This window comes from Ursus americanus, chromosome 17 (assembly GCF_024610735.1).
Source record: "Ursus americanus isolate L20-20 chromosome 17, mUrsAme1.1.p, whole genome shotgun sequence".
In the NCBI taxonomy this organism is placed as follows: Eukaryota; Metazoa; Chordata; class Mammalia; order Carnivora; family Ursidae; genus Ursus; species Ursus americanus.
The window spans coordinates 11,260,954-11,284,991 of record NC_142143.1 but is presented as its reverse complement, the minus strand read 5'-3'; the positions used below and the strand labels follow the sequence as shown (position 1 = coordinate 11,284,991).

The 24,038-nt window shown below is 53.0% G+C and overlaps 1 protein-coding gene and 1 long non-coding RNA gene across 2 annotated transcripts in view; one reads left to right on the top strand and one right to left on the bottom strand.

The window, feature by feature from the left end:
* The window catches only part of LOC123780698 (uncharacterized), a 117,140-nt gene that overhangs the window by 22,932 nt on the left and 70,170 nt on the right, over window positions 1-24,038 (top strand). The gene's annotated exons all lie outside the window — the stretch shown is intronic.
* Window positions 4,228-7,247, bottom strand: CACNG2 (calcium voltage-gated channel auxiliary subunit gamma 2). Its single transcript, XM_087869094.1, has 3 exons — window positions 7,085-7,247; window positions 5,852-6,067; window positions 4,228-4,763 (listed from the first exon to the last, which is right to left on the bottom strand). Exons 1-3 carry the CDS (start codon window positions 7,245-7,247, stop codon window positions 4,228-4,230), a joined length of 915 nt encoding a protein of 304 aa, XP_087725220.1.

Genomic DNA, 24,038 nt, shown 5'->3' with positions numbered 1-24,038 from the left:
CCCCATGAGCCCCATGAGCGCATGAGAGAAGGTGGCCATCTACAAGCCAGGAGGAGACGTCTTACCAGGAACTGAATCTCAGCTCCCAGTTTCCGGAACTGTGAGAAGTAAACGTCTGTTGTTTCAGCCCCCCAGACTAGGGCGCGTTTGTTGTTCTAGCAGCCTGAGCAAACTAGGACACGTCCCATTTTGCCTTTCCTAGCTCTCCAAGTTAGGCGAGTCCCAGGACTCCCTGGCAGCCCCTCCCCATTTCTGTCCCAATCCACAGTCCCCTCCAAGGAGCAGCCTCATGTGCGGGGAGCCCTCTGAGTACACCTGCAGGGTCATGTTCATTCCAGGCTGCACACTTTCATGGGAAAAACTGAAACCCTGGAGAGTCACCGGGATGTTGAGTGGAGCTGGTTTATTCTAAAACAGGAAACTCAAGGACGTCATGCCTGCGATCTTCAAGTATCCGAAAGACAATTGTGTTGGAAAGGGAAGGCATTCGTTCGGTGTTGATGGATTCAAAGGAAGATGTGGATTGAAATTCATCTTGTGGGGGAGATGCTGACCAATAAACACTGCTTATGAAGGGGGGTGAGCTGCCTGTCTCTGGAGGTGTGCAAGTATCCCTAAGGGATATTTAAGAAGAGACTCATGACCTGGGGAGTGGGGACACTACTGCATGGCTTCTAAGCCTCCCATCCCCCAGTTCTGAGGATCTGCGACTTTAGGATTGTTTTAAATGGGGAGATCAAGATTGGGAAAGCAATGAAAGAAATCCACTGACATGAGGACCAAGCTATAAAAAAAAATCTTTATTTCATGTACCAGGATTTTTTCTTTTTTTTTTTTCTTTTTTAAGTTTTCTGCTTTTTAAAATTTTTTTTTTTCTGTTAACAGTCTGAAAAAAAAAAAAGGACCCACCAAGAAAATAAAACGGAGGTTGGTTTCTTGAACTGGTTTGAGCTGGACATGAGCAATCGTCCACCCTGGCAAGCAGTGCCCTTTGCAGTCCCGCTCCCCGCTCCTTCCCTCCGGGCCCCCTAGCCCTTTCTCAGCAGTGCTGGTTTCACCCCACACCCAGATGGCCTTCCTCAAGCAGCCCCGGGACCCAGGCCTCAGCCAGGAAAGAAGTACCGGTCGCCACCCCAAACACTCTGCCAAAACTGGGGCCAATTTTGCTCTTGGAACAGCACCCGCTTATTTGCTCTTTTCTTGGGGCCTCTCCGTCTCTCTAGTCCTTTGTCTTTTCAGGTTTGGGTTTGGAAGCTGGTGGGGCGAGGGAAGGAGAGACTGTGATTTCTGCCCAGACTGCACCAGCCTTGGCTGCCAGCACTCTGTCTGGAGCCTGGAACCTGTGGCCCTCTGTGCACTTGAGGGGCTGGGCGGGCAGATGTTCTGCCTTGTGGCTCAGGCCGAGTTTAGGGTTCCCGCTGCAGCTGACTTGAAAACAGAGCTTTCCTTTCCCAGACAAAACAAGGGAAGTGTGGCTGGGAGTGTGCAAGTACCCCCAAAGCCTCAAGAGCCACTCCCCACAACTCTCCAGAGCTCAACTTGCGGAACTTCAGGCCAGGCCAGGGTCAAGAAAGAGGTGAAGCAAGACCTGCTGATGGGTCTAGCAAGGCCCCCACCTTCAGCAGAGTGGCCGGCAGGCTGGGCTGAAATTGGCATTCGAGAAAGCTGTTGGGTTTCTCTCTGTCTGAACCTTGTTGCTCTGGAAGAATGGGGAACAACACGGGACACCCCAGACTTTAGTCCGTGGTGTCAGCTTTATTTTGGGGGTTGGTACTCAACCTGTGACCAAACTTTGTAAAGCCATCTCCTCCATCCCCTTGACCTTAACCCCACCCAGCCAACCCCAGAGGACCCTTTTTTTCTCTGACCCCCAAAGATAGCGGGGAAAGCCTGGCGGCTGATCTCTTCTCTCAAAGAAGCCCCGTTCACTCTCTGTGACTGGGTTATGGTACTAAAGAAAGGGGACACAGAATGAAGAGTGACCTTGGGGACCTCTGGTGCCTTTCCCCCTCTCTGTCTGAATGGCAGGATACGTTTGCTCATATGGATGTATTTTTGCTCTGACATTGGACGTGGGGGCAGGGGTTTGGGAGCACAGTGAGGAGGCATATGGGTGTGTGTGTGTGTGTGTGTGTGTGTGTGTGTGTGTGTGTGGCTGAGAGGCTGACTGATGATTTGGGAATGTTCTCAATGTCTGGGGGCTGGATGGCTGCTATTTTGGTCATCCCTGGCATCTTCCTCTGGGCAGGTGGCAGATCTTAAAAGTCATCGACACCAAGAATAAGAATAGGCCTTTGGAGCTCATCTAGGTCAATTCATATGCTTACGTAGGGGGAAACTGAGGCCCAGAAAGGCCACCACAGCAAGAGATTCCAGAATCCAGAGCTGGATTTTAAACTGGGGTCCTTCATTCATGAGAGTGGGGTGTGTGTGTGTGTGTGGTGGTGGTGGTGGTGGTGGTGGTGGTGTGAATGGCTTTGGAGGGCAGGAGTCAGTGTTCTCTGAACCCTGCTCCTGGCTGTGTATGGGGGAGGAAGGGTTTAGACTGAGTGTGTATCCCGGCGGGTTGGAGCGCGGGGCCTGGAGGACTGTGTGTGCGTGTGAGTGTGTGGGGGTGGGTGTGCGATCTTCGTGTAGACCTGGTTCTTCGTCGAGATTCTCTCTCTTCCGCATTAGCAGCACCTTCCTGGTATAAGGAAGAGATCTCTGTCGTACAACCTCCCTGCCTCCCCTGGGGCCTTCCTCCTCTGCCTCCCCCTTGAGCCCAGCCCTGATCTCTCCCAGCAGTTTTTTGTTTTGTTTTTAATGGATTTGTATATTTGTTTTCTGTTTTCTCTTTACAAGTTCCCTGCTAAATTTTAAGTCCCCCACCCTACCCTATTGTTTTGTTTTCACAGTTTAAAGCTGGAAAAGAATTAAAAGAAAAATACTATCTGTTTTTCTTGCAAGTAAATCCACTTATTATATATTTACATTTATTTATAGTCTGTGGTTTTTTTATTAAAAAAAAATCACCACTTGTTTTTCCTTTTTCTTTTGTAAAAAGAAACCTTTTTGCAGTGTCATTGTTGGACCCGCCGGGCCCTAGGGGGGCTTCAGTGAGTCCAAGGACCCCCAAAGGGTCAATAAGCCCCCTTCCCAGGGGGCCAGGGGGGCCTATGAGTCTGGGGGTCCACCATCGCCCCAGGGTCATCAGGTGGCCCTGAGGTGAGAGGTGAGGAGGGAGAGCTGCTTTATATCCCCCTGGGGGGTGAGCATCTCCTGCTCCCAAGGACAGGAGCTTGGGCGGTAACCCCAAGAAGCTCACCCTGAGGATTCCAGGGTTTCGGGCATCTTGCAAGCCAACGGCAGCCATCCCCTCTCCTTCCCCTCCCTCAAGGCCTAGGAAGTCATCACAGTGGGTTAAGGACCATTAAGGACTGGGAACTTGGGGGCTGGGCAAGCCCCAAGTGCACCCCCCTCCAGGCACCTTTCGGACAGGAGGGACCAAGGACTCTAGGGTCACCTGGAGGCCTACAATTGCCCCATCGATGCCGGGTGGAGCCGGCTCGCAAGCCTTGGAGCTTGCCCAGTGTTCCTGGGGCACCCATCCAGAGGCTCCAGGGACCTGGCAGTGACCGAGGGGCTCACCTGGCCCCGGGGCCCCTGAGTCTCCACCCCCCCACTCGCCCAGGGAGGCAGAGCCCGCTTGGGGTTAAAGAGAACAGAAAAGTAAGTCGCCCGCATTAAAACAAAAAGGAACATAAACCCCTGATAAATGCAGAGAACATTCCCCCTTCCTTTCTGCTCCTCGTTTTTTGCTTTAATGTTATCTTGGTTCCCTTTTATTTTTTCATTTAAATTGGTTTTTATTAAATGTTAAAATAATGGTACATGGGAAATCATGCATTTTCTTTTAGATTTATTTTCTATTTTTAATTGTTTAACCTCTCTCGCTTTTTTTTTTTTTTTAAAGTTTGTTATTCTTCCCCTCGGTTAATATTTTTTTCACATTTCCTGTCGTTTTGCTTCTTTGTTCCTCTTATATTTTGTTCTTTTTTTTTTTAATTTACTTGTTTTGTTTTTCTCTTTTTTTGTTTTTTTTTTTGCTTTTGGAAGGTTTTTCCCCCCAGTGGATGGTTGGGTTCCCGCCCCCCCGCCCTCGTTCCCCCCTCCCCACCTGGGGGGGAACCACGCGAGGGGGTGCCGCGCGCCCATCCTGCGGCGCCGCCAGGCCCCCCGCGGGCTTCATACGGGGGTGGTCCGGCGGTTGGCTGTGTTGGAGTGGAGAGAGTCTTTGTTCTCCTTCTGGATACAGTTGTGGACTTGGAGGAAGCTGTTATCCCTGTCGGAGTTGTAGGTGGCGGTGGGCGTGGTGGCGGCCTTCAGGGGGTCCCTGCTGAGGGTGTACATGGAGATCTCCGTGGACGGCAGGGTGTTGAAGCCCTTGATGCCCACGGGGGAGGCGTCCCTGGAGTGTGAGGGCTCGGTGGAGCGGGAGCTGGAGCGGCTGCGGCGCTGATAGCGGTAGCGGTAGCTGGGAATGCGGGTGATGGCGGAGGCCTGGAGGTAGTCCGTGGCGCGGGCCGTGGCCCGCAGCTGTTTGTGCCGGTCAATAAACATGTGCACGGCCAGCACCCCGACCATCTCGGCGATGATGAAGGACAGGGCCCCAAAGTAGAAGGACCAGCCGTACGAGTAACTATTCTTTTTGGAGTCGCTCTTGGAGGGGTCTCCGGCATTGGCAGATATGTACACTATGATGCCAATGATGTTACTCAGACCTGCGGGGCACAGGGTGGGTGTGGGGCGGGGGGGGGGAATCAGAGAGAGGGGTGGTTAGTTCCCAGGGCGGTCTCAGGCCCTGGGCAGGACTAATGGACAGGGACAGCCACCTGGACCTTGCCGGCTCCAGGGATTGCCTGGCCCGTGCCATAGAATAGAGGGCTAGTGGCAAAGCATCGCCTTAATATTGGATCATGCCATTGGAGAGAGTGACAAAGGGGAGGGCTGATGGATACAAAGCTAAGGGAGGAGAGGAGAGGAGAGGAGAGGAGAGGAGAGGAGAGGAGAGGCGTTCTAGCACCACGCACGGGGTAATAGTAAGGGGTATTGTTTACTGAGCATTTGCTACCTGCCTTCACTCTGCAGTGCCTTTCCAGGGGCTTGCGAACGAGGAAGTGGATCGCAGAAAGGGTAAGTAACTTGCTCAAGGCTGCACAGAGGTTTGAAGCTGGTATAGCAGGGGATTGGGACTGGCTCCTGGAGCCAGACTGCCTGGATTCAAAGCCTTTGGCAGGGTGACCTGAGTTAGTTTGCAGATTTGTAAAGTGTGTGTGTGTGTGGGGGGGTGGAGATGGTAGGACTCACTCTTTTAAATGAATTAGCGCACGTGAAGCTGTTGGGGGCCGGGGTGTGATAAGTAGGGCCATCGGCTTTTTATGGCATCTGAAGCAATGTGACTTGTCCTGTAACAGGGCTGAGGTATGTGGTTTTTGGTGCCTGCCTGCTCCCCCTGGGGTGGGACAGTGAGGGGACAGGGCGGTGAGGATAGGCCCAGTATTCTGAGAGGGACCTGGGATTTGGGTCCTTTTCTGAAAGGTGGGAGGAAGATGGGCCCTTGGGCTGAGATACAGGGTCCAGGGATGTTTCTGGAGGACTGGGGGGGGGGCGGGGCTTGGACGTTACTGCGGGCTAGAAGCCCCGGCACAACCTGCCTTCCCTATGACCTGACCTGTTGTAAGTCCTGGAGATTTGTCTTCTCCCTCCCTCCTGTCTCCGTTAGGACCTCCCAGCCGCTGGGTACCCAAACCCCGGCCTTCTCCCCCCAGGCGGGCCCGGGCTCTGGCCTGCGCAGCTCAGAGGCCATTACCTGCAGACACGAAGAAGATGCCGGCACTCAAGATGATGTTGTGTCGAGTCTTGTAGAACTCACTGGCTGCGATGCAGAGTCCGCCCATGAAAAGCAGAATCACGCTCAGGATCGGGAAAATGCTCGAGGCCCTCACGGCCCCTGTGGAACACGGGCGGTCAGGGAGAGAGAGAACGGCACAGCCGTGAGCCACGGGGGAGAGAGTGGCCCATGGAGTGGGGGTTTCGTGGACACGGGGCCACGGTCAAGTTTGCTTAGGGAGGGAGGGAGGGAGGAGGAACAAGCCAGTGCCCACCTCCTAGCCCTTCAGGGGGCTCCTGTCTGCCTACAGGACCAAATGCCAGTGCCTCATGAGGCCCACAGGGCCCTGTGTGACTTGGCCTCTGCCCATCTCCAGCCTCATGCCTCTGGTCTCCACTCCTGGTCCCCGTGTCCCCTTTGGTCTAGCCACAGCAAACTTCCCATGTCATGTCATTGCATGCTTCTGACTTTTGACATACTGACCGTTCTTCTAGAAGTGCTTTTCCTGCTCTTTCTGACTCAGCAAACTTCTATTCATCCATAAAAACTCAACTCAAACTCGCCTCCTCTGTCAAGCCTTCCCTGACTTCCTTAAGCAAAGCCATCCCTCCCTTCCTTCCTCTACACTGGGGCACCTGGGGCAGCGTGTTATCATGGTGAAGGAGCCACACAATCTGGATCTGAATCTGGGTTTGGCATGTATTAGCTGTGTACGGTTAGGCGAGTTGTCTCTCTGTGCCTCAGTTTCCTCATGTAAAATGGGGATGGTCCTAGTGCCTGCCTCCTCAGATTGCCGTGAAGATTAAATGAGCTGATTCTGATAATGCACTTGGATAAGTCTCTGAGGACACGTAGAAAAGTCTGGATAAAGGAGAGTTAGTATAGGAAAAGCTTGTTTCTATATATGCTTCCCCAAGCCATGGGGTCCCACGAAGGCAAGAACTGTGGCTTCTTCTTTTTTTTTTTTTTTTCTCTCTTTTTAATCTCACTGTCCCCACCTCCTGGGTGGGTGCTGGAGACACCATAGGTCCCCAGTGGTAGGCTCATTTGAGTGAATAAACGTGGTGAGGTGGTCCAGACAGAGGAAGGAGCAGACATGTTGCCAAGAAAAGAACAAGTGAAAAACAAAAACAAAAAACGCCTTCAGGATAAGGTGAAAAGGAAGGACCAACGAACAGGCACAAGAAAAGAACGCCCTCAGGAACAGTTTACTTCTGCCTGTGGGAGGACAGGAGGGCAGAGGGATGCAGATGGCCGAGGGCAGGGGCAGGAGCAGGGGCAGGCCAGGCTGGTAGTGGGCCTCTGTGGGGGGCAGTGTCGGGATGGGGATCCAGAGGTGCCGGATCCTCCACGAAGTGTCTCTGGAGAGTACCATAGTCTTTCTCTCCGGATTCAAATGAGGCCGTGATGACCTCGGGTACGTGGCTTCTGAGGAAGTCTAGGGCCCTTGGCTCAGCTCGGGGTGGGGGTGGGGGGGGAGCTGGTTGGCTGGAGATGTGCGTTTAGGGGAGGAAGTTGCCGGGAGTAGAGTCTTCCCTTGCTCCCTATCCCTTTTGGTGGGAGTGTGGCTACAGAAATCTGTGGAGAAGAGAGTTTTGCTATATAGAACTTGAAGAATTTTTCCAAGAGGATTTTAGGCAGTTTGCTGTGATATGTGGTATAAAACTCCTCCTCTCTCTTCCCCCGGATCTTCAGGAAGTCTACACTGCTTACTGATGCTATTGGGTGAGTGGGTTATTTTAGGGGGACTCGAAGAAGGGTGAACCTGAACTAGGGGCCAGAGGATGAGGCACGTAGGGAGAGTACCTGGGTTACTGGGCAACCAGGCTCCCCTCTCTGGCAGGCAGGGATGGGCTGCCTCCCCCCAGGGCTGAGTGGACATTCTCCCCCTGCAAGCCTTTTTAAGCTAACTGTTGTGCCCCAGCCCTGTCCCCCAGCCCCTGCACCCCTACACACGCATACATGATGCTTGGACACGCACGCTCAGCGCTGCCTGAATCCTCATCTTCGTAAGCACACGGGGAGAGGGGAGCTTGTTGAAGACTCAGGAGAGAAGAGAGAATCTTTGATAAGCACCTACTCTGTGTCGAGTCTTGAATGAGTACCTAACATACATTCTCTAATTTAATCCTCATAACAGCCCGGTGGGCTGTGTTTTTTAGCCCCAGTTTGTAGACAAGAAAACTGAAGTTCAGAGAGGCAAAGTAACTTGCCCAAGGCAGCCCAGCTCCTGAGTCAAAATTCAAGTTCAGATCAGCCCCACTTTTGAACCACTCTGTACTCTCCCTATGGGGCTTCCAAGGAGCCTGGGAAGGGTGCTGCAGGGTCCAGAGACCTGGGTTTGGGTCCCAGCTGTGCCACTCACTTGCCGTGTGGCTGAGACAGATAGCTTGCCCTCTCTGGTTTTCCCACGTATGAAAGTGGGTGTGGACCGTTAGATGATTTCTCATGCTTCTGCCCTCTCCGTGTGGATGTGATTTCTGACCGGCTGGGAATGGAGGGTGACAGCAAGAAGGAAGAAAGACAGGCTGGTGTGCCTTCCGAGGGGCAGCAGCCGTGGTTCAGATGAGCAGAGCGGAGGAGGAAGCTCTCCAGTCTTTTCTCTCCGAGAAAGCAGGCGCTTCCTGCCCACCGTATGCCTGCATTTGGCAAACCCAGCCTGTACCCTCAGAGCAAATGCCTCCCAGGCAGCCAGGGCTTGATGGTGTCAGCTCAGCCTGCTGGCAGAGCCCGGATATCCCGACTTAGCCTTCCAGACAGCAGAGAGAGGGAGCGCCAGCCGGGGAGGGAGCTGGGATGCTGTGTGTGCAGGCGTGTGTGCGTGTGTGTGCACGCGTGCAAAGACAAGAGGGAAGGAGGCTGGGGAGAGAGGTCTGCTGTGTTGCAGCCAGCAGAGAGTAATGGGACCACTTCAGGAGGTCCCGAGCAGCTTATGATGTGCTCTAGAGCAGGGTAACCAGTGGGCAGTACCCACAGTAGCCTCCCCAGCCCAGCAGAGTCAACCTAAACACCAGCCTCTCCCCTGGAAGAGGTTTGCCCGGAACGAAGGTGACAGGGGACAACTGGTAAACAGCACCATGCCTAGGAAGGCTGAAGTTTGCAGGACCCAGATTCAGGCTGGGCAGGAAGTGACTTCGGAGCAAGCAGGGACTTTTGTATTGGAGAAGTTTCTCCAAGGAGGTCTTTCTGGCTGGGCGGTGTCATGGGCAGAGTGGGGATTTGGGAGTTAGTCACACCTGAGTTCCTATCCTGGCTTTGTCACTCCTTCACAGCGTGACCGTGGGCAAGGGTCTTTACCTCTCTGGGTGTTTCTGCGTCTTGTAGAATGGGAAAAGGGACCTACCATCCAGTTCACAGGAATGTAAGGCCCCGCTGCTCGAGGGGCAGTCGGAGGGCCAGCATGGGAAGCATCATGCAAGCTTGTTAGAACTGCAGATTCTCAGGCCTTACTCTGCGGCTCCTGAATTAGAGTCTACATTTTAACGAAAGCATGTAGCCCGAGTCGTACGAACACGGAAGTCTGAGAAGTGCTGTTGTCAAGATTAAATTGGATCCTCTCTGTGCTGGCTGTACCCTGGAAAGTGTATAGTGAAAGATGCGATGTTTATTATCCCCTCTTCATCCAGACACGACTTCCCCATGGATTGTCTTGATTACCCCTGAAGCTGGTGTGGTTTCAGTGCTAAAATCTACCACGAGGAGCAGAAGGTATCTGATTTATTCAATGAATAAATATTTATTGATCTCCTACGAGTCAGCATATAGGACTACGCAGTACGTACCAATATTTATGGAGCTCTTCCTGTGCACTGGGCCCCAGCCTGGCATGTGGATAAACCCACTGAAATCTCAGACCAACCCCATGAAGCCATGGCCTTGGCTTCGTGGAGATTACAAATACATTTAGGGGCGCCTGGGTGTCACAGCGGTTAAGCGTCTGCCTTCGGCTCAGGGCGTGATCCTGGCGTTCTGGGATTGAGCCCCACATCAGGCTCCTCCGCTATGAGCCTGCTTCTTCCTCTCCCACTCCCCCCTGCTTGTGTTCCCTCTCTCGCTGGCTGTCTCTATCTCTGTCGAATAAATAAATAAATAAAATATTAAAAAAAAAAAACAAATACATCTAAAGCAGGTATTGGCAAACTTTTTCGGTAAAGGGATGGATAGTGAATATTTCTGGCTTTGCTGGCCCTATGTTCTCTATTACTACTACCCAACTTAGCTGTTGTAGCATGAAAACAGCCTTAGGCACTATGTAAACAAATGAGTGTGGGCCTTTTCCAATAAAACTTTATTTGCAAGAACAGTGGGTGGGCCAGATTCAGCCTACTAGCTGCAGTTTGGCCATTCCTGGCTGAGAATGTAATATGCTGTACCGGGGAAAGGCCGCGTGGTCCAGCGTGGGGAGATGCTTTGCTTTTGACCAGCTGTGGGTCCAGTGAATACATATAGACCGAGCGTCTGCCGCAGTGCCAGGTTCCAGGCTGGGCGTGGGAGACCTAGGGCTTCAAAAACAGGCCTGGTCCATGTCTTTATGGGGCTTAATGGGGTTCCACATCTTTATGGGGCTTCATGGGGTTCCCATGAAGGAGATGTATGTCACCAGATAGCAACACAGATAAACATATAATTATCAACCAGGATAAAGTGCTATGAGAGAAAGGTATCTGTATGGTGCCACGAAGGCTAATGTCACATGTAGATGGCAAATGTTCACTGAGTATTTAGTGTGCGCAGGGACTGTTCTAAGCCCTGTACGCATGTTAACTCATCGGTTCTCATTACAACTCTGCGAAGTAAATATTGGAACTCCTGCCTCATACAGCAGCTAAAACTAAGGCACAGAGAGGTTAAGCCATTTCTCTGAGTCCACCCAGCAAGGAAGTGGAGAAGCTGGATTGTGAACCCAGATGGTCTGCCTGTAGGGTCTGGGTGTCTGATCACTGCCCTCCCTTGCTCTCAGGCCTGTGCCTCCCGCCCCTCAGAGCATCCTCTGAGCTCATGTGGGGATCAAGGAGGGCTTCCCGGAGGGAGCGATGTTGGAGCTGGCATCCGATGGATAAGGAGAAGCCAACAGGGCAGAACAGAGGCAGGGTGAGGAGTGTTCCAGGGAGAGGAAGCAGCATGAGCAGGGCTGGAGGAAGAATCCTTGCTCTGGGAACTGGAAGACCCTGGATCACAAAGAGCCCCTGGAGGGCTTGGGGAGCTCTAAAAGAAATGAGGTGGGCCAAGGCCAGGCCAGGGTGGGGGGCTCACGGGTGGACGTGCTTGCTTGGTGTACCGAGGTGTGGTCTGGGCTGAAGCTATAAATGGGGGGTTGTAGACACAGAGGTGAGCACAGGAGAGCCTGTCCATGGAAGAGCGAGAGGGCTAGCTTTGGGGCTTGGGGAGCCCCACGGCTCAGTGGGAGCTCAGGAGGAGCTTGTGCAAATCACGTGGGGTGCCTGGCTTCCACTTCCTTATCTAGATTCGATGATCTCTAGGGTGCTGTCTGTCTCTGACGGTGCTGTGCACCCCAGAACCTCCCATAGGGACCACTCAGCCAGGCCAGGGTACCATCCTATCTATTCCCTGTGTCACTTGTGGCCTTTGATCACAATGGTTGTCATTACCAGGTGTATGGAGGGCGGCTCCCTAATTTCTGGGTGCGGTGCTCAATTTTTAATGTTTGTTATCCCACTTGGGATTTGGTCCATTCTCACAGGACAGGATCACCCAGGAGTGGCTCAGGAGGAGCTTCTAAACTCTTGGGCATATCTCCCTTGCTCCCCTCCACGCTGGGCTGGATGGGGTGGCCAGGACCACAGATGTATGTGTGAGCATGCGTGTATGAATGTGAGAGAGGGTCTGGGGAGGGGGAGAGAGAGCAGAGGGAGGAGAAGGAGGGAGGAGGTGTTCCTGGAGGAGAACATCCTCGGGGAAGGAAGAAGAGGAAGGGCAAGACGCCGTATGAGGGGAGAGAGAGGAGTTGAGAGTGGTGGTTAAGAGTCTGGGCTCACACATGGCCTCCTTGGGGCCCCATCCCAGCCCCTCTCCCCCCACTGGCAGTGTGTCCTCTGTGCCTCCCCTTTCTCATCTGTGGCATGCGGACACCAATAGGACCTACCTCCCAGGGCATTCTGAAGGGGAACGCAGATAACGTCTAAAGTAGTCCAATGTGCTGTATCGAATGACAAAAGAATTCTGGAAGCTCCGTGAGCTTCCTTGGGGAGTGCCATCTGCGCAGGCGCTGGAGGCTGTCCCAGTCCCTGTTGTCTCAGGGCTGCCGATCAGCAGCACCAACTCAGGAGAGAGGCGGCCTGTGTGCCTCTCCTGGCCACCCTGCCTGCCTTCCTGAGCCTCGGTGGTCCCCCTGCCGCAGGGAGATCGTGAGCACACCCAGCTCCTAGCCTGCGATGAGGAGTAGTGAGTCAACCCATTTTGAGCAATTACGACAGCACCAGGCGTGCAACGAGCACCAGGAAATGGGAGTTCTCATCGAGGCACAAGGGACCGGGGCAGTTTCTCACGGACCCGGGGTTACCGGGGCTAGTGTTTGTCACAGTGCAGGTTGTGAGTCAGGACGAGGTGGTGAAGTTGGCCTGCCGGGTGCAACCAGCACTTAGAGAAATGAACCAGGACCGAATTGAAAGTGTCAACCGTGTGTGGCGTGCAGGAGGTCGGCCCTGCTTGGAGAAACGTTTGCTCTTGTTGCTTGGATGTGAGTGAGTATGGGTGACAGCTTCGGATGTTTCCAAATCACACTGTGACCACTGGGAAATACCGACTCCCGTCTCCTGGACACACACAAACACACAAGCAGACACGAGCAAACAGGCACGTACACGTTCAGACAGACACTCAGATGCATGGACACACAGGCATCAAAAGACACAGACCACAGCACAGATTCATCCCCTTGTGCACAAAGACAGACACATGGATGCACACTGACGAAGTCACACCCAGGTCACCACTGCCTCTGTCTTCACCTGTGCTCAAGTTTTGGGAAGGAGGGGTGAGGACGGGGGAGCGCCGGAACAGACCCATGGTAACCCCCCAGAGCTTGCTGCGAGAAATAGTTCCGGCCATCATTTGTTCCTGGGCAAACTAGTGATGGGGGGGTGAGGGCCACACTAGCCACACCTTCGTGGGGCCCAGATGTCAGGAGGCCCAGGTTGGTGGCCAGGGCCTGTCACTAGAAAGCCCCTGGACTCTGTGGTTCAGGAGAAGCCATGGAATTCCTCAAATACCTATGGGGCTTTGGGGGAGGGTAAGAGCATTCATTCATTCATTCATTCATTCATTCATTCATTTGTTCTATCAGATATTGATTGGGTGCCTTCCTTCTGCCGGGCCCCCTCAACAGGCACTGGACAATGCCCGAAGCTTGGCCTGATGGCTTGAGGGCAAGTGAGCCCTGCTTTCTTTGCCACCCCAGGAGACAAGCTCTGCATTCCTGTGCAGCCATGCCCTTCTGGCATTCCCTCTCCTCCCTGTCTGTTCTAATCCTCAGTCCAGCTGGTGGAATGAGGATGGTAGGGGTGACCCAGGCCACCTACTTGCCACCCTCCTCAGCCTCCTTCCCTGGGCCCTTCTCATCTTCCTGGCCTCTAAGCCTTGGCATCTGGGGCTCAGACCCTGCCCCTCTTCTCTGTACCACTGCCTCGGTCCATTTAGCAAGTCTCGTGGCTTTAGATATCATCCGCCTGCTGACAACTGGCATACTCCTGTCTTGGGCCAGGACCTGTCCCGGGAGTCCCAGACTCCAGGGCATCTCCCCAGGGCATCCCATAGGCCTCTCTGACTTAAGGTGGCTGACGCTGAGCTTCCCATTCTCCCCATTCCCAGCCTTGGACTCATATCCTGACTCCTTCCTTCCCTGGGAAACCCACATGCAGCCTTTCCAGAAATCCTATCTGCAGATCCTTGGGAATATTTTCCAGCTCTGACCCCTTCCCACCTCCTTCACTGCTTCTGTCTTGGTTCAGGACACCTTCTCTTGTCTAGATTGTTTCCAGCAGGCTCCTAAATGTTCTGCCTGCTTCTGCCCTTGCCCTATTTCAGTCTCTTTGAACGTAGCAACCAGAGAGTCCTGTAGGATGTATGAGGGATGGTGTCACTCCTCTGCTCAGACCCTCCGATGGCTTCCTGCAATACCCAAGCCCTTTCTATGACCTGCAGGGGCCCTGGGGCCTCTCTGCATTGGCTCTTCCTTGGCTGCTCCTTGCTCATTCTACTGTTATCTTTCTGGCGTCAGACCTGTTCCTCAAACATTCCGGGCATGCTCCCGTCTCAGGGCCTTTGCACTTGCTGTTCCTTCTGCCTGGAACATTCTCCCCTCGGCTTTCCACATGGCTCCCTCTCACCTCTTTCAGATCTTTATTCAAACTTCACAAGGAGGATTTTAATGACACCCTACCCTCCCGGAATTTCCTATTTCCCTTTCCTGCTGGATTTTTCTCCATATCGCTCCTCATAGTTTAACAGACTATATAATTAACTTGTTCAACGGCCACAGCCTCTCATCAGGATGTCCAGAATGTCCGCAGCAGTCCCCCACTGGCCTCCCTGCCTCCCCAGCCAGCAGCCAGAATTGACCTTCTAAATCAGTGTCCCCTGCTCATGGTTCCCATCACACTTAGAATGGGATCCGATTTCTTCCCGACATGATTGGGTTCCTCTGCTACCTCTCCTACCTCATGCTGTGGGATGCCCTCCATTCCTGCACTGTGCTCAGCCAGTCCGACCTCCCCCGACCCCCAAACACCCCTCCTCCGCCCTGCCTTCATAAGGCCTTTGCTCTTGCCAGTCCCTCCTCAGGGATATGCGTCCTCCAAATCCTCTTAGCTCCTTTTCTTCATTTAGAGAAGCTAAGTGACACCCCTGCCCTCCGCCCGCCCCCTCACAGCTCGGAAACTATCGCGGGTTATTTCTGCTCCGGCTCACCGCTTGCTTCCTCCACTGGAATATCCAGTTCACAGAGGCGCCAGCTTTGTTTTGTTCACCCTTGGATCCCCTGTACCGACAACAGTGCCTTGCACGGAGTGAGCGCTTAGTGAATGGCTCATGAGTACATGAGGGAACGCTTCCAGAGGCCAAGTCTCCTTCCTTCTGGAATCATCTCTGGTTTGTTTGGGGCCAGGCTCCCTCAGCACCACACACTTCATTCTAACTCTGCCTGCATCGTGCTATACATGCTCCCTTCCTGGGCCTGTTTCTAGACGGTGAGCCCCTCTCCTGGCCTCCCATGTAGTAGGCTCCCAGTGAGGTTGGGTATAACAGACCCCAACTGGGAGCTGGCTCAGGCTCCGCCCACCCGGCTGCAGCCCCGCCCACTTCCAGGCAGAGTCCCGCCCACCTCCTGTGGGGCAAGTGCTCCCACCTCTGGGAGATGCTCCATCCACCTCCTGGGGGCCTTAGCTCCACCCGCTTCAGTGGGGCTGAGGATCCTTCTAGAAGATGGATCCCTGCCTTCTAGCTTCTCTAGCCAATCAGGTAAGAGCTTAATAAAAATGAGAGAACCTAATTAGGATTCGAATCTATTAGAGAATGATAGGAACTCACATCATCCAACTTTCAAAAAATTACTTTTGTTGCTTAGCCCAAGATTAGCATGTTATAGATCGGGGTCAGCAAACCATGCCAAATGCAGCCTGCTGCCTGTTTTTGTAAATAAAGTTAAGTGTCTTTGGAGCATCTGTCTGTACTCCAAGGACAGCCTTAAGTAGTTGGGACAGAGGCTGTACGGCCCACAAAGCCTAATATGTTTACTGTCCGGCCCTTTATAGAAAAAGTTTGCCAACTCTTGTTGCAAATACTCAAAAAATACTGTTGGATTAAGTAGGCTTAAATTAGAACCTTGGAATCCTGCCCTGTTAACACCACTGGTTCGAGTCTTTTGTCCCGGGACACCAAAATGAACCAAACACTCTAAGCTCTTCTCTCTTTAATATTAAGGAAATGGAAGTATATAGAGAAGGTAGAAATAGCCACTGAAGAATCCTATATCTGTCCTTTATTCACAGACAACATTTATGGAGCACCTGCTCTATTCCAGAAGCTGTTCAAGGCACAGCCCCAAAGGAGACAAAGTTCCTATGCCCAGCCCTTGGTGTCTAGCTGATTAAGTATTACATCCTCCATGTGCTCAACCCGTGGGGCTCCTGGCGTGAGGCTCAGCGTTGGTCCCCCGCTTCTACGTCCTCCTGCAGGCCGCATCTGTGCCCTGCCCCTTATCCCAAGGCCAGCTATTTCTCTGCTTGGGGCCACAGAGGGCATGCCATTCTTTCCCCTCGATTTCCCCAGCACTGAGCATAGGCTCACAGAGTCAGTCTCAGCCTGCCTTTATGCCACACCCCCCCCCCCCCCCCGCCCCGGCTCCTTCAAGAGCCCCGACATGGTAAGGGGGAAGGACAATTAAATGGTCTTTTAGGAATTCCGTTTAAGAGCACTGTCTTTCGGGAATTCATAAAAGGAAATGATGAGCCTTGTAAGATATTTTTCTCCCTTTAAAAAGAACTCTATAAATTACATCGTGTTCTCTTCCTTTCTCCTCCTTGCTGCCTGGGTGACTTCATGTTCCGTGCGCTTTTCAATGAAACCAGGTTGATTCCAGGCTGACCCGGGAGTTGGCTTTGATGTGAGGAGTAGTTATTGAAAGAGACAGGGTGATCCATGTAATGAAATGCCTCCTACACTTTCCGTAAAAGTGATTGGAGAGTGATGCTAGCCATTCGCTGTGGGGGATGGGAGGGAGGCTTTAGCGGCCTCTGAGCAGCGGGGAAGGGCACTGGGGGCGGAAGGTGGACATGCTCTTGGGAAGAGAGCAAACCTCTTCTGAAAGAGCCTTCTGAGAGCCCGGAGCAGAGCTTTCAACCACTTCTGCTCAAGGTGGCTTTGCTGTCCCCGGCGTCAAGGACCCTCAGCCCCACTCCTGGAAATCCCTTTCTCAGGGAGCATTTTACCTTGTTAGTTTTTGCTGATTCTTGAGAAATTTTCTTTGGGACTCAAAATGCTTTCGCTGATAATATGCCTCAGGTGGATTGAAGGTCATAGCTATTACTTCAGGATTTAACTTTGACTTGATTGTGGAGGAAGAAAAATAAATCTCACGTATTGTCTCAGGAGACGTTCCAATCTGATGCTGCCTGATGAGTTTCTTTCATTCAGTTATTCAAGAAATATTTACTGAGCGCTTATTATGTGCAGGGCACTGGGCTGGGAATAGGAACTAGTGGACAAGATAAGGGAGGGTCCCTGGCCTCACAGAATCGGCAGGACCACCAGGGAGATGTTTACACAAATACACAAGCACCCCACCAGTGCTGTGCTCTGGGAACCCGTTCAGGGGCACGGAGGACTTCCTGTAGGAGGTGATGTTTCAGCCTTCGACCTGGAGGTTGAGTAGTGGTTTATCAGACACAGGGGGACGGAAGAGTGTTGTAGGCAGAGGGAACAGCATGCATGAAGGTTTGGCCTCTGGACAGGAGGAAAGGAGGGAGGCTCAGCCTTTTCCTTTTTCCTGCCCTCTGCTGAGTCAGGGATCTCTAGATCGTCCTGGCCTTTGGTGCTCCGGAGGTTGGAGGGACAGGACCCACCCCCCAGAAGGGAAAAAAAATTGCATGGACTCACGGAGGAAATATTCTGCTGTGTCAGCTTCGTAATCTGCATCCTCTGGGAAATGATCGATTTGCTTGCAGAGACCTTTGAAGTTCCCTGGAAAACAAGAGCAGAAAGGACACTTGAAACCTCAGAGTTTCCAGGGGCTCAGCACCCACTGGCCTCTTGCTGACTTCTCGCTCTTCTGAAGCTGGCTCAGCCCTCTCCCTGGCCCCTGAAGGAAGGTATCACTTTGTCTGTTTGGACATCTGCCTGGTGAATCAAAACACCCCCCCCCCCCCGCGGTGCCGCGGAGAGGATCTAAGGCCTAAGACTTCAAAACCCAGCCTTCCATCCCTGCACGGAGGCTTCTGAAGATTAGCTGAAGCTTGGCGGGCGGCAGGGGTTTGGCTCGAGGCTGGGACTGCCACCGAGGAGGCTGATGAACGGGTCAGTCCACCCGCCTCTGTGCCCCAGCTCGGCTGGGAGTCACCTCGCATTTTGCATGCCAGAGAGCAGCAGATCGCTCTGCAAAGAAGGGAGACCCCACATGGATGCTGACAAACGTTCCACGGCCCTTAAATGAGCTGGCAAAAGTGGCTCCCCATCTGCGGTGCCTGGAATGCACGGTGCCCAGCCCCCAGCTGTGCTGAAAGGCTCTGGGGGTGGGGGCAGGGAAGAGGTTGAGCCCCTCCCCCCTCCACCCCCGAGGCTGGCCCTCTGCCAGGCTCATGAACTACGGCTCAATTTGGCTCTACCACAGGCCTGTGAGAGGGGTATTATCTCCTCCATTATACAGATAAAGAAACTGAGGCTCAGGGAGGCTACTTGATCTGATTAAGTACTCGTGGCCAGGAAATGGTGGAAGCAGGGCTCAAATGAAGGCCTGTTGACTCTAAATCTTTCCGGGGGTGATGGCTGGAAAGATGAACACTGGCTCAGGTGAAAACCCAGCGTCAAGCCACCCCCCCAACTGCCCCCCCCCCCCCGCGCCAGCGACCACTAAGTGAATGAGCCAACTATTGAATGCGATCTTCCTTAAGGACCGATGCCTGGAATAGAGCTTACGAGCGGGTCCGCTTGGTGATAGCAGAAACTTCCATCTGTTTCACACACCGTTGTACCCCCGGGCACTAGCCCAGCTATTGCCCACATTGGCGAACTTTCTTTGAATGCACAAATAACCGACCCCTTGCTGGGAGACGTGGCAGCTCCCGTAGCTGGGCTGCCTGGGTCCAGCTTGGCCTCACGGAGATGCCTGTTCCCTCATCTGAAAAGTGGAGATCAGAGTTCTCCCTTCGTGCATCGTCGTGGGGATTAAATGAGCTGACACATATAAAGTGCTCAGAGCAGTGGCTGGCACTTCGGGAAAAGTGCTTGGGGGCATCATTGTGAGGAAGAATTGGATGCTGACTATATTCAGCCACTGACATTTGGGATTTTTCTGTGACAGTAGCTAATATAACCTAATTAATACAGTCCTCAGTATGTGTTAGCAATTTATTTTCCTATAGAGTGCTGAGCCTTCAGATCCCGTAAAGTAGGTTTTCTTGTGTCCTATAGATCTTATTTAGGAATTTTAAGGCGTTTTTACATAGACCCGTATATATCATACACACCTGCTTATATAGGATACAGGTGTGCTTACATAAAGATAGGTGTTTTAGGCATTTCTAGCTATTATATGTTACAGAGAAGGTGGTTGACACCCCCCCCCTTTGCTGTCTCTGCATCAAATTCACCCCCTTTCCTGACTTCGGCAAGAAAAGCCATTCTCCAGAGCTTATGGGGACTTCTGGTAACATCACTGAAGCTTTGGGATCTCAGGAGCACAACAGGTCACTGGAAATGCTCCCCTGGGGCTTGCTTCCTGTCTAAGTGTTCTGGGCTCTTCCTCTTCTTGCTCACCCACCCTGCTTCTCCACCCTGCCCTCAAGAATTCACAGGAGGTCTCCACTCCCTCTAGGACTTCTCCCCTCGTCTGACCACACACTCTTCTCTCCTGAGAAGTCCTCATATCCCCTAAGAGGATAAAATATCCTCCCTATTGTTCAAATCACAAATCCGTGTATTTGCAACGCACTTTGCAAAGCACTTTCATTTTCTCTCAATGCAATCTGACAAATATGTCTCAGTGCCAACCTGGTGCCAGGCACCTTTATAAGGGATCGGTGGAGGAGGTGAGGTGTAGAGCGCAGTCCCGACATGGCCCGAGACTCCTCAGAAATCAGGGACAGTGCTCAACCCCAGACCCGGGGCTCGTGAGTGCTACCTCCACATCTCTCTTCTAAGGGCCCTGAGCTTCGTGCTGGTGGCCCACACCCATACCTGCTCCACTTACAGCCTGGCTGCTCCTCTGCACGAGCTGGGCCCAGTCATTCGTAGACTGTAGGCTCCCAGTGCAGTGCCCCGCGCAGAGGATGGGCTCAAGAGATGCTGTGGAGATGCTGTGTGAGGTCGCCAGCAGCCCGGACTCTCCCGTGAGGGCCAGACCTGGTATCCACCTGCCTATCCGATGTGTCCTGGGAGATGTTTACATTCTGTACATTCAGCAGGTCCAAACCTGAACTCGGGATCTTTCTCCCCCAAGACTGGTCTTCTAGAGGCCACAGTCAGCTCAGGGAATGCTCTCTGTCGCTGCTTGTGCAAGCCTGAGCCCACCTGCCACTGCCGACTTCTCTCCCTCCTCACTGCAGGCTCCATCCCTCAGAATGGCCTATCTGCATTGGCTCTTAGTATCTCTCAGAATTGTCAGTTTCTCTCTGTTGGCAGCAACACCCACGGCCAGGCCACCATCCTGGCTTCCCTGCATGACTGCCGTGGCCTCCCCACTGGTCATTTTGTACCCACTCTAATCCCTCCCTAAGGAGTAATCATAATGACCCTTTGAAAATGCAAATCTGATCAAGCCACTTCTAGCTTGAAATGCCCCACAGCTTCCCAGTGCTCTAGGGAAAGCTCAGCATCTTGAAGAGGCCTGACCCTGACCCCTGCCTGGCCTTATTTCCTGTCCACCTCCCTCTCTGTGTACATGCCATCTCAGCCATCCTTCATGCATGCTCCCTCCTACCACAGGACCTTTGCATGTGCTGGTCTGGCTACCTGAGCCCCCCACCACATCCTTTGTTGTCTCCTTTCCTCCACCTCCTTCTGCCCCCCTGCACTATGCTAGTGGGGTGCCTGCTGCTCTGCTGTCTATTCTGTGTTGGGGGGAGATGTTAAGGTGAATGATGCTGGTGGAAATGTTCTGGTAGAGAGGGAAGACGTGATGACCTGAGAGGGGAGGGAGTAATGCAGGAGCAATGTGAGAGGGGATGAGGTCCAGGACACAAGGGCAAGGGTGGCTTCATTTGGGGTAGATGGTGGTGTGTCTGCTGTAGCAGGAGGGGAGGCGTTACTTGTGGGCACAGGTGCAGAGGGTGAGTAGATATGGTGGGAGCCCTGACACTTCTCTTCTGGTTGTTTCCATTTTCTTTTCTTTCTTTCTTTTTTTTTTTTTAAGACTTTTATTTATTTATTCGACAGAGATAGAGACAGCCAGCAAGAGAGGGAACACAAGCAGGGGGAGTGGGAGAGGAAGAAGCAGGCTCATAGCAGAGAAGCCTGATGTGGGGCTCGATCCCATAATGCCGGGATCACGCCCTGAGCCGAAGGCAGATGCTTAACCGCTGTGCCACCCAGGCGCCCCTCCATTTTCTTGATGAGATGGGAAGCAGGACCATTACTGGAGCATGAGGAAGGGGAGGCAGGTTTGGAGATTTGAGAATGCAGGAAGGGAGTGAAATTTTCCTCCATGAGACAGGGAGAGAGAATGGACCAGGCGGGAGATGTGAAGCATGTGTGTCTGGGCCTTGAAGGTCCCTTTGAGAATCTGTGATTTTCTCTGGCTACATTTAGGGTGTGGCAGAGTCTGGCTGGAGGGTTGTCTTTAACCAGAGTGAGGGTCTGTGGGATGAGCACGAGAGTAGTGGTAGGGGAGGCAGTGGTTATGAAGATGGGTCAGATCTAAGCTGGGGAAGGGGGCAGTGGAGAGTGGTGGGGTCAATGCATTGGAAGCCTAGGATGGGAGGTCAAGGAACTGTTGGAACAGGGGGTTCATGGGAGTGAGCTGGAAAGCCGGGGCATAGGAGTCAGAAAGTGGGTGCTAAGGATTGAGATTGTTGATTGGTCATGGGTATGGTGATTGGTCATGTCAGGGTCAAGGATAAGACCATGAACTAGGTTGCCTCAGGTTGGGTGGAGGTAGGGATGACGTTCAAAGTATCTAGCAACCAGAAAGGTCATCCCAATTAACACAGAAGACTAGCATTCACTTTTACTTTCTATATGCAATCAAGTATATATTAGGAAACTGTGGACCAAGTTAAGGTTGATATGCAAAGGATTCATCACATTATTCTGATAAACCGCAGATCATCAGTTGGTTTTTAGGAACTATTTGTGTGAGGCTCTTTCAAGATGAATCATGGCCCTGTCTTGACCACGATTTGACACAGGGAACTATACCAGAAGCTTCCAACCCTTCTCTGTTAGAGTAAGACTTGTTTCGTCTCAGTAAGTACAGAATTCTCTCCTACCCTGTCCCAAGCCATACCCTTCTCCCAGAAGGGTAGCCCTCCATCCTGGGCAACCCTGGAGGCAGGGAGGGCTGCTCCTGGGGATGGTGGAGTGGGGGGTGGGAAGGAGAAGAGCGGGAACCTCAGAGGTAGTTCTCTCGTGGGTGGTGGTGTGTGCCCAGCCTGGCCCAGCCGCTCTGGTTGTAGGAAAGTTCCGTGCTTCTGGGGCCCTGGCCCACCCCCCGCAGAAGCAGATGTGCCTGGGCTGGGCCCATGGCTTGGAGAGCTGCAGGGCCTGGGGCACAGAGCTCAGCCCTCCACCCATTCTTGGGAGTGGGGAGAGGATATGGGGCCTCAGTCCCGGCCCTTCCCTGCTCTGTCTGCCACAGCCAGGAACCACCCCTGCCCAGCCCTCTTGCACTTCGTGGGGCTGATTGGTACGTGGTTCAGCAGTGAACAGCCAGTGAGGCGGGACTGATACGTGCTGCCTGAGCAAGGTGGGCAAGGCCGGGTACCGGGAGGGCTGGCTGTCTGCCTGATTGTGAAATCCAAGAGGGCTGCAGGGTGGCCTTGGAGAATGAGGCGGGCCGATGCTTCACTCCTCGAAGAATGAGAGGGTGGCCCACATTGGGAATGGGTAGGAGAGCGTCGGGGAAGAGAAGGCTGGGTGAGCCTCAGAGAGGCAAGGCTTTAGGGAAGAGACAGTGAAGAGCAGGGAGGGTCCTACCACCTCAGCGGTGTGGGTAATAGAACACCCCCTGTGAAGGATCGCAAGGGGGTGATGTCCTCAAGGGACAGCTGGGTTTCTATAAGAGTGAGCAGAAAGGAAGTTGTTAGGAATATGGGGAGTTTGCTGACATCCAGACAAAATGCTGGGGAGCCCAGGGCAAGGATTTGGAAGGCTGGGGGAGTTGGAGATGGGGTCAGATTGGGAGGTGAACAGAGCTCCAAAGGACACATGACTGGTAGTGAGGAATAACGGAGGTGAACCGGGTCATGATGGGATTGGTCCCATAGTCCCTGAGGCTGACGGTGGCAGTGAGGTGATGAAGGTGGGCTGGAGGTGGAAGGGGTCTCCAGGAACCCTTGGAGCTCTGTGGCCATGGACTGAATCCGAATAAAGTGGTCTCGAGGTTCATGAATGGAGGTGGTCCGAGCGGCATTCAATCACCTTTGCTGGAGTTTAAATTTAGTAGAACATCTGTGGGACATCCCAACAATCAGTGAAGAGTGTATAATCTTGCTTTCCTGATGCCAGCCTAGAGTTCTGCTGTATTTCTTTCTGGTTAGTGGTCATCAAGCCCAGGGGCTGATATGGCTTCAGGCACAGATAGATCTAGGTGCTCAAAAATCTGATATCTCTCTCCATCTCTGGTTTTCCTCTTAGTTGGCTTCATCCTTAGGGAGGCTTTCTCCCCAAGGTAGGGATTAAGGGCTGCCCAAGTGCCTGGCACTGGAGTGGATGGAGGGAAATCTAACCTGATCCCTGTCCTTCGAGGGCTCACTGTCTGGGGGTGGGGGGTGAAGAAGACAGCACAGAATTTACTAGAATGTAAAGATACTATCTTAGAGAATGCACAAGGCCTAATGGGAGCAGAGTTGTTCAGCTAACATTTGCGTGGCCCTGACTATGTCCCATGCTTTGTGCAACATACCGAGGACACAGAGGAAAAAATACTACCTTCTGTCCCCAAGGAACTTGCAGCGTGTGGTGGGAAATGGATGACGGATGCTGTGGTGTAGCGGGATAGGTGCTGTGCCAAAGCAGAGCGTGTCTCGGAGCGCACAGGAGGGGTGCATGTCCAGGTGTGTGAGTGCGTGCATGCGTGTGTGTCTTGGGGCGTGATGAGGAAGTAGTGGGGGATGAGAAGAGATTTCTAGGAAAGGGATCAGCAGAAGCAAAGGCAGAGAAGTGCTGGGCACCCAAGAGGGGACAAACCATCTCAGGGGCTCAGGGAAGGTCCCCCCCCCCGAGCAGAGTTGGGGTACAAGGAAGCCAGAAGGCAGAGGTGTGCTGGAGCAGGCTCGCACCA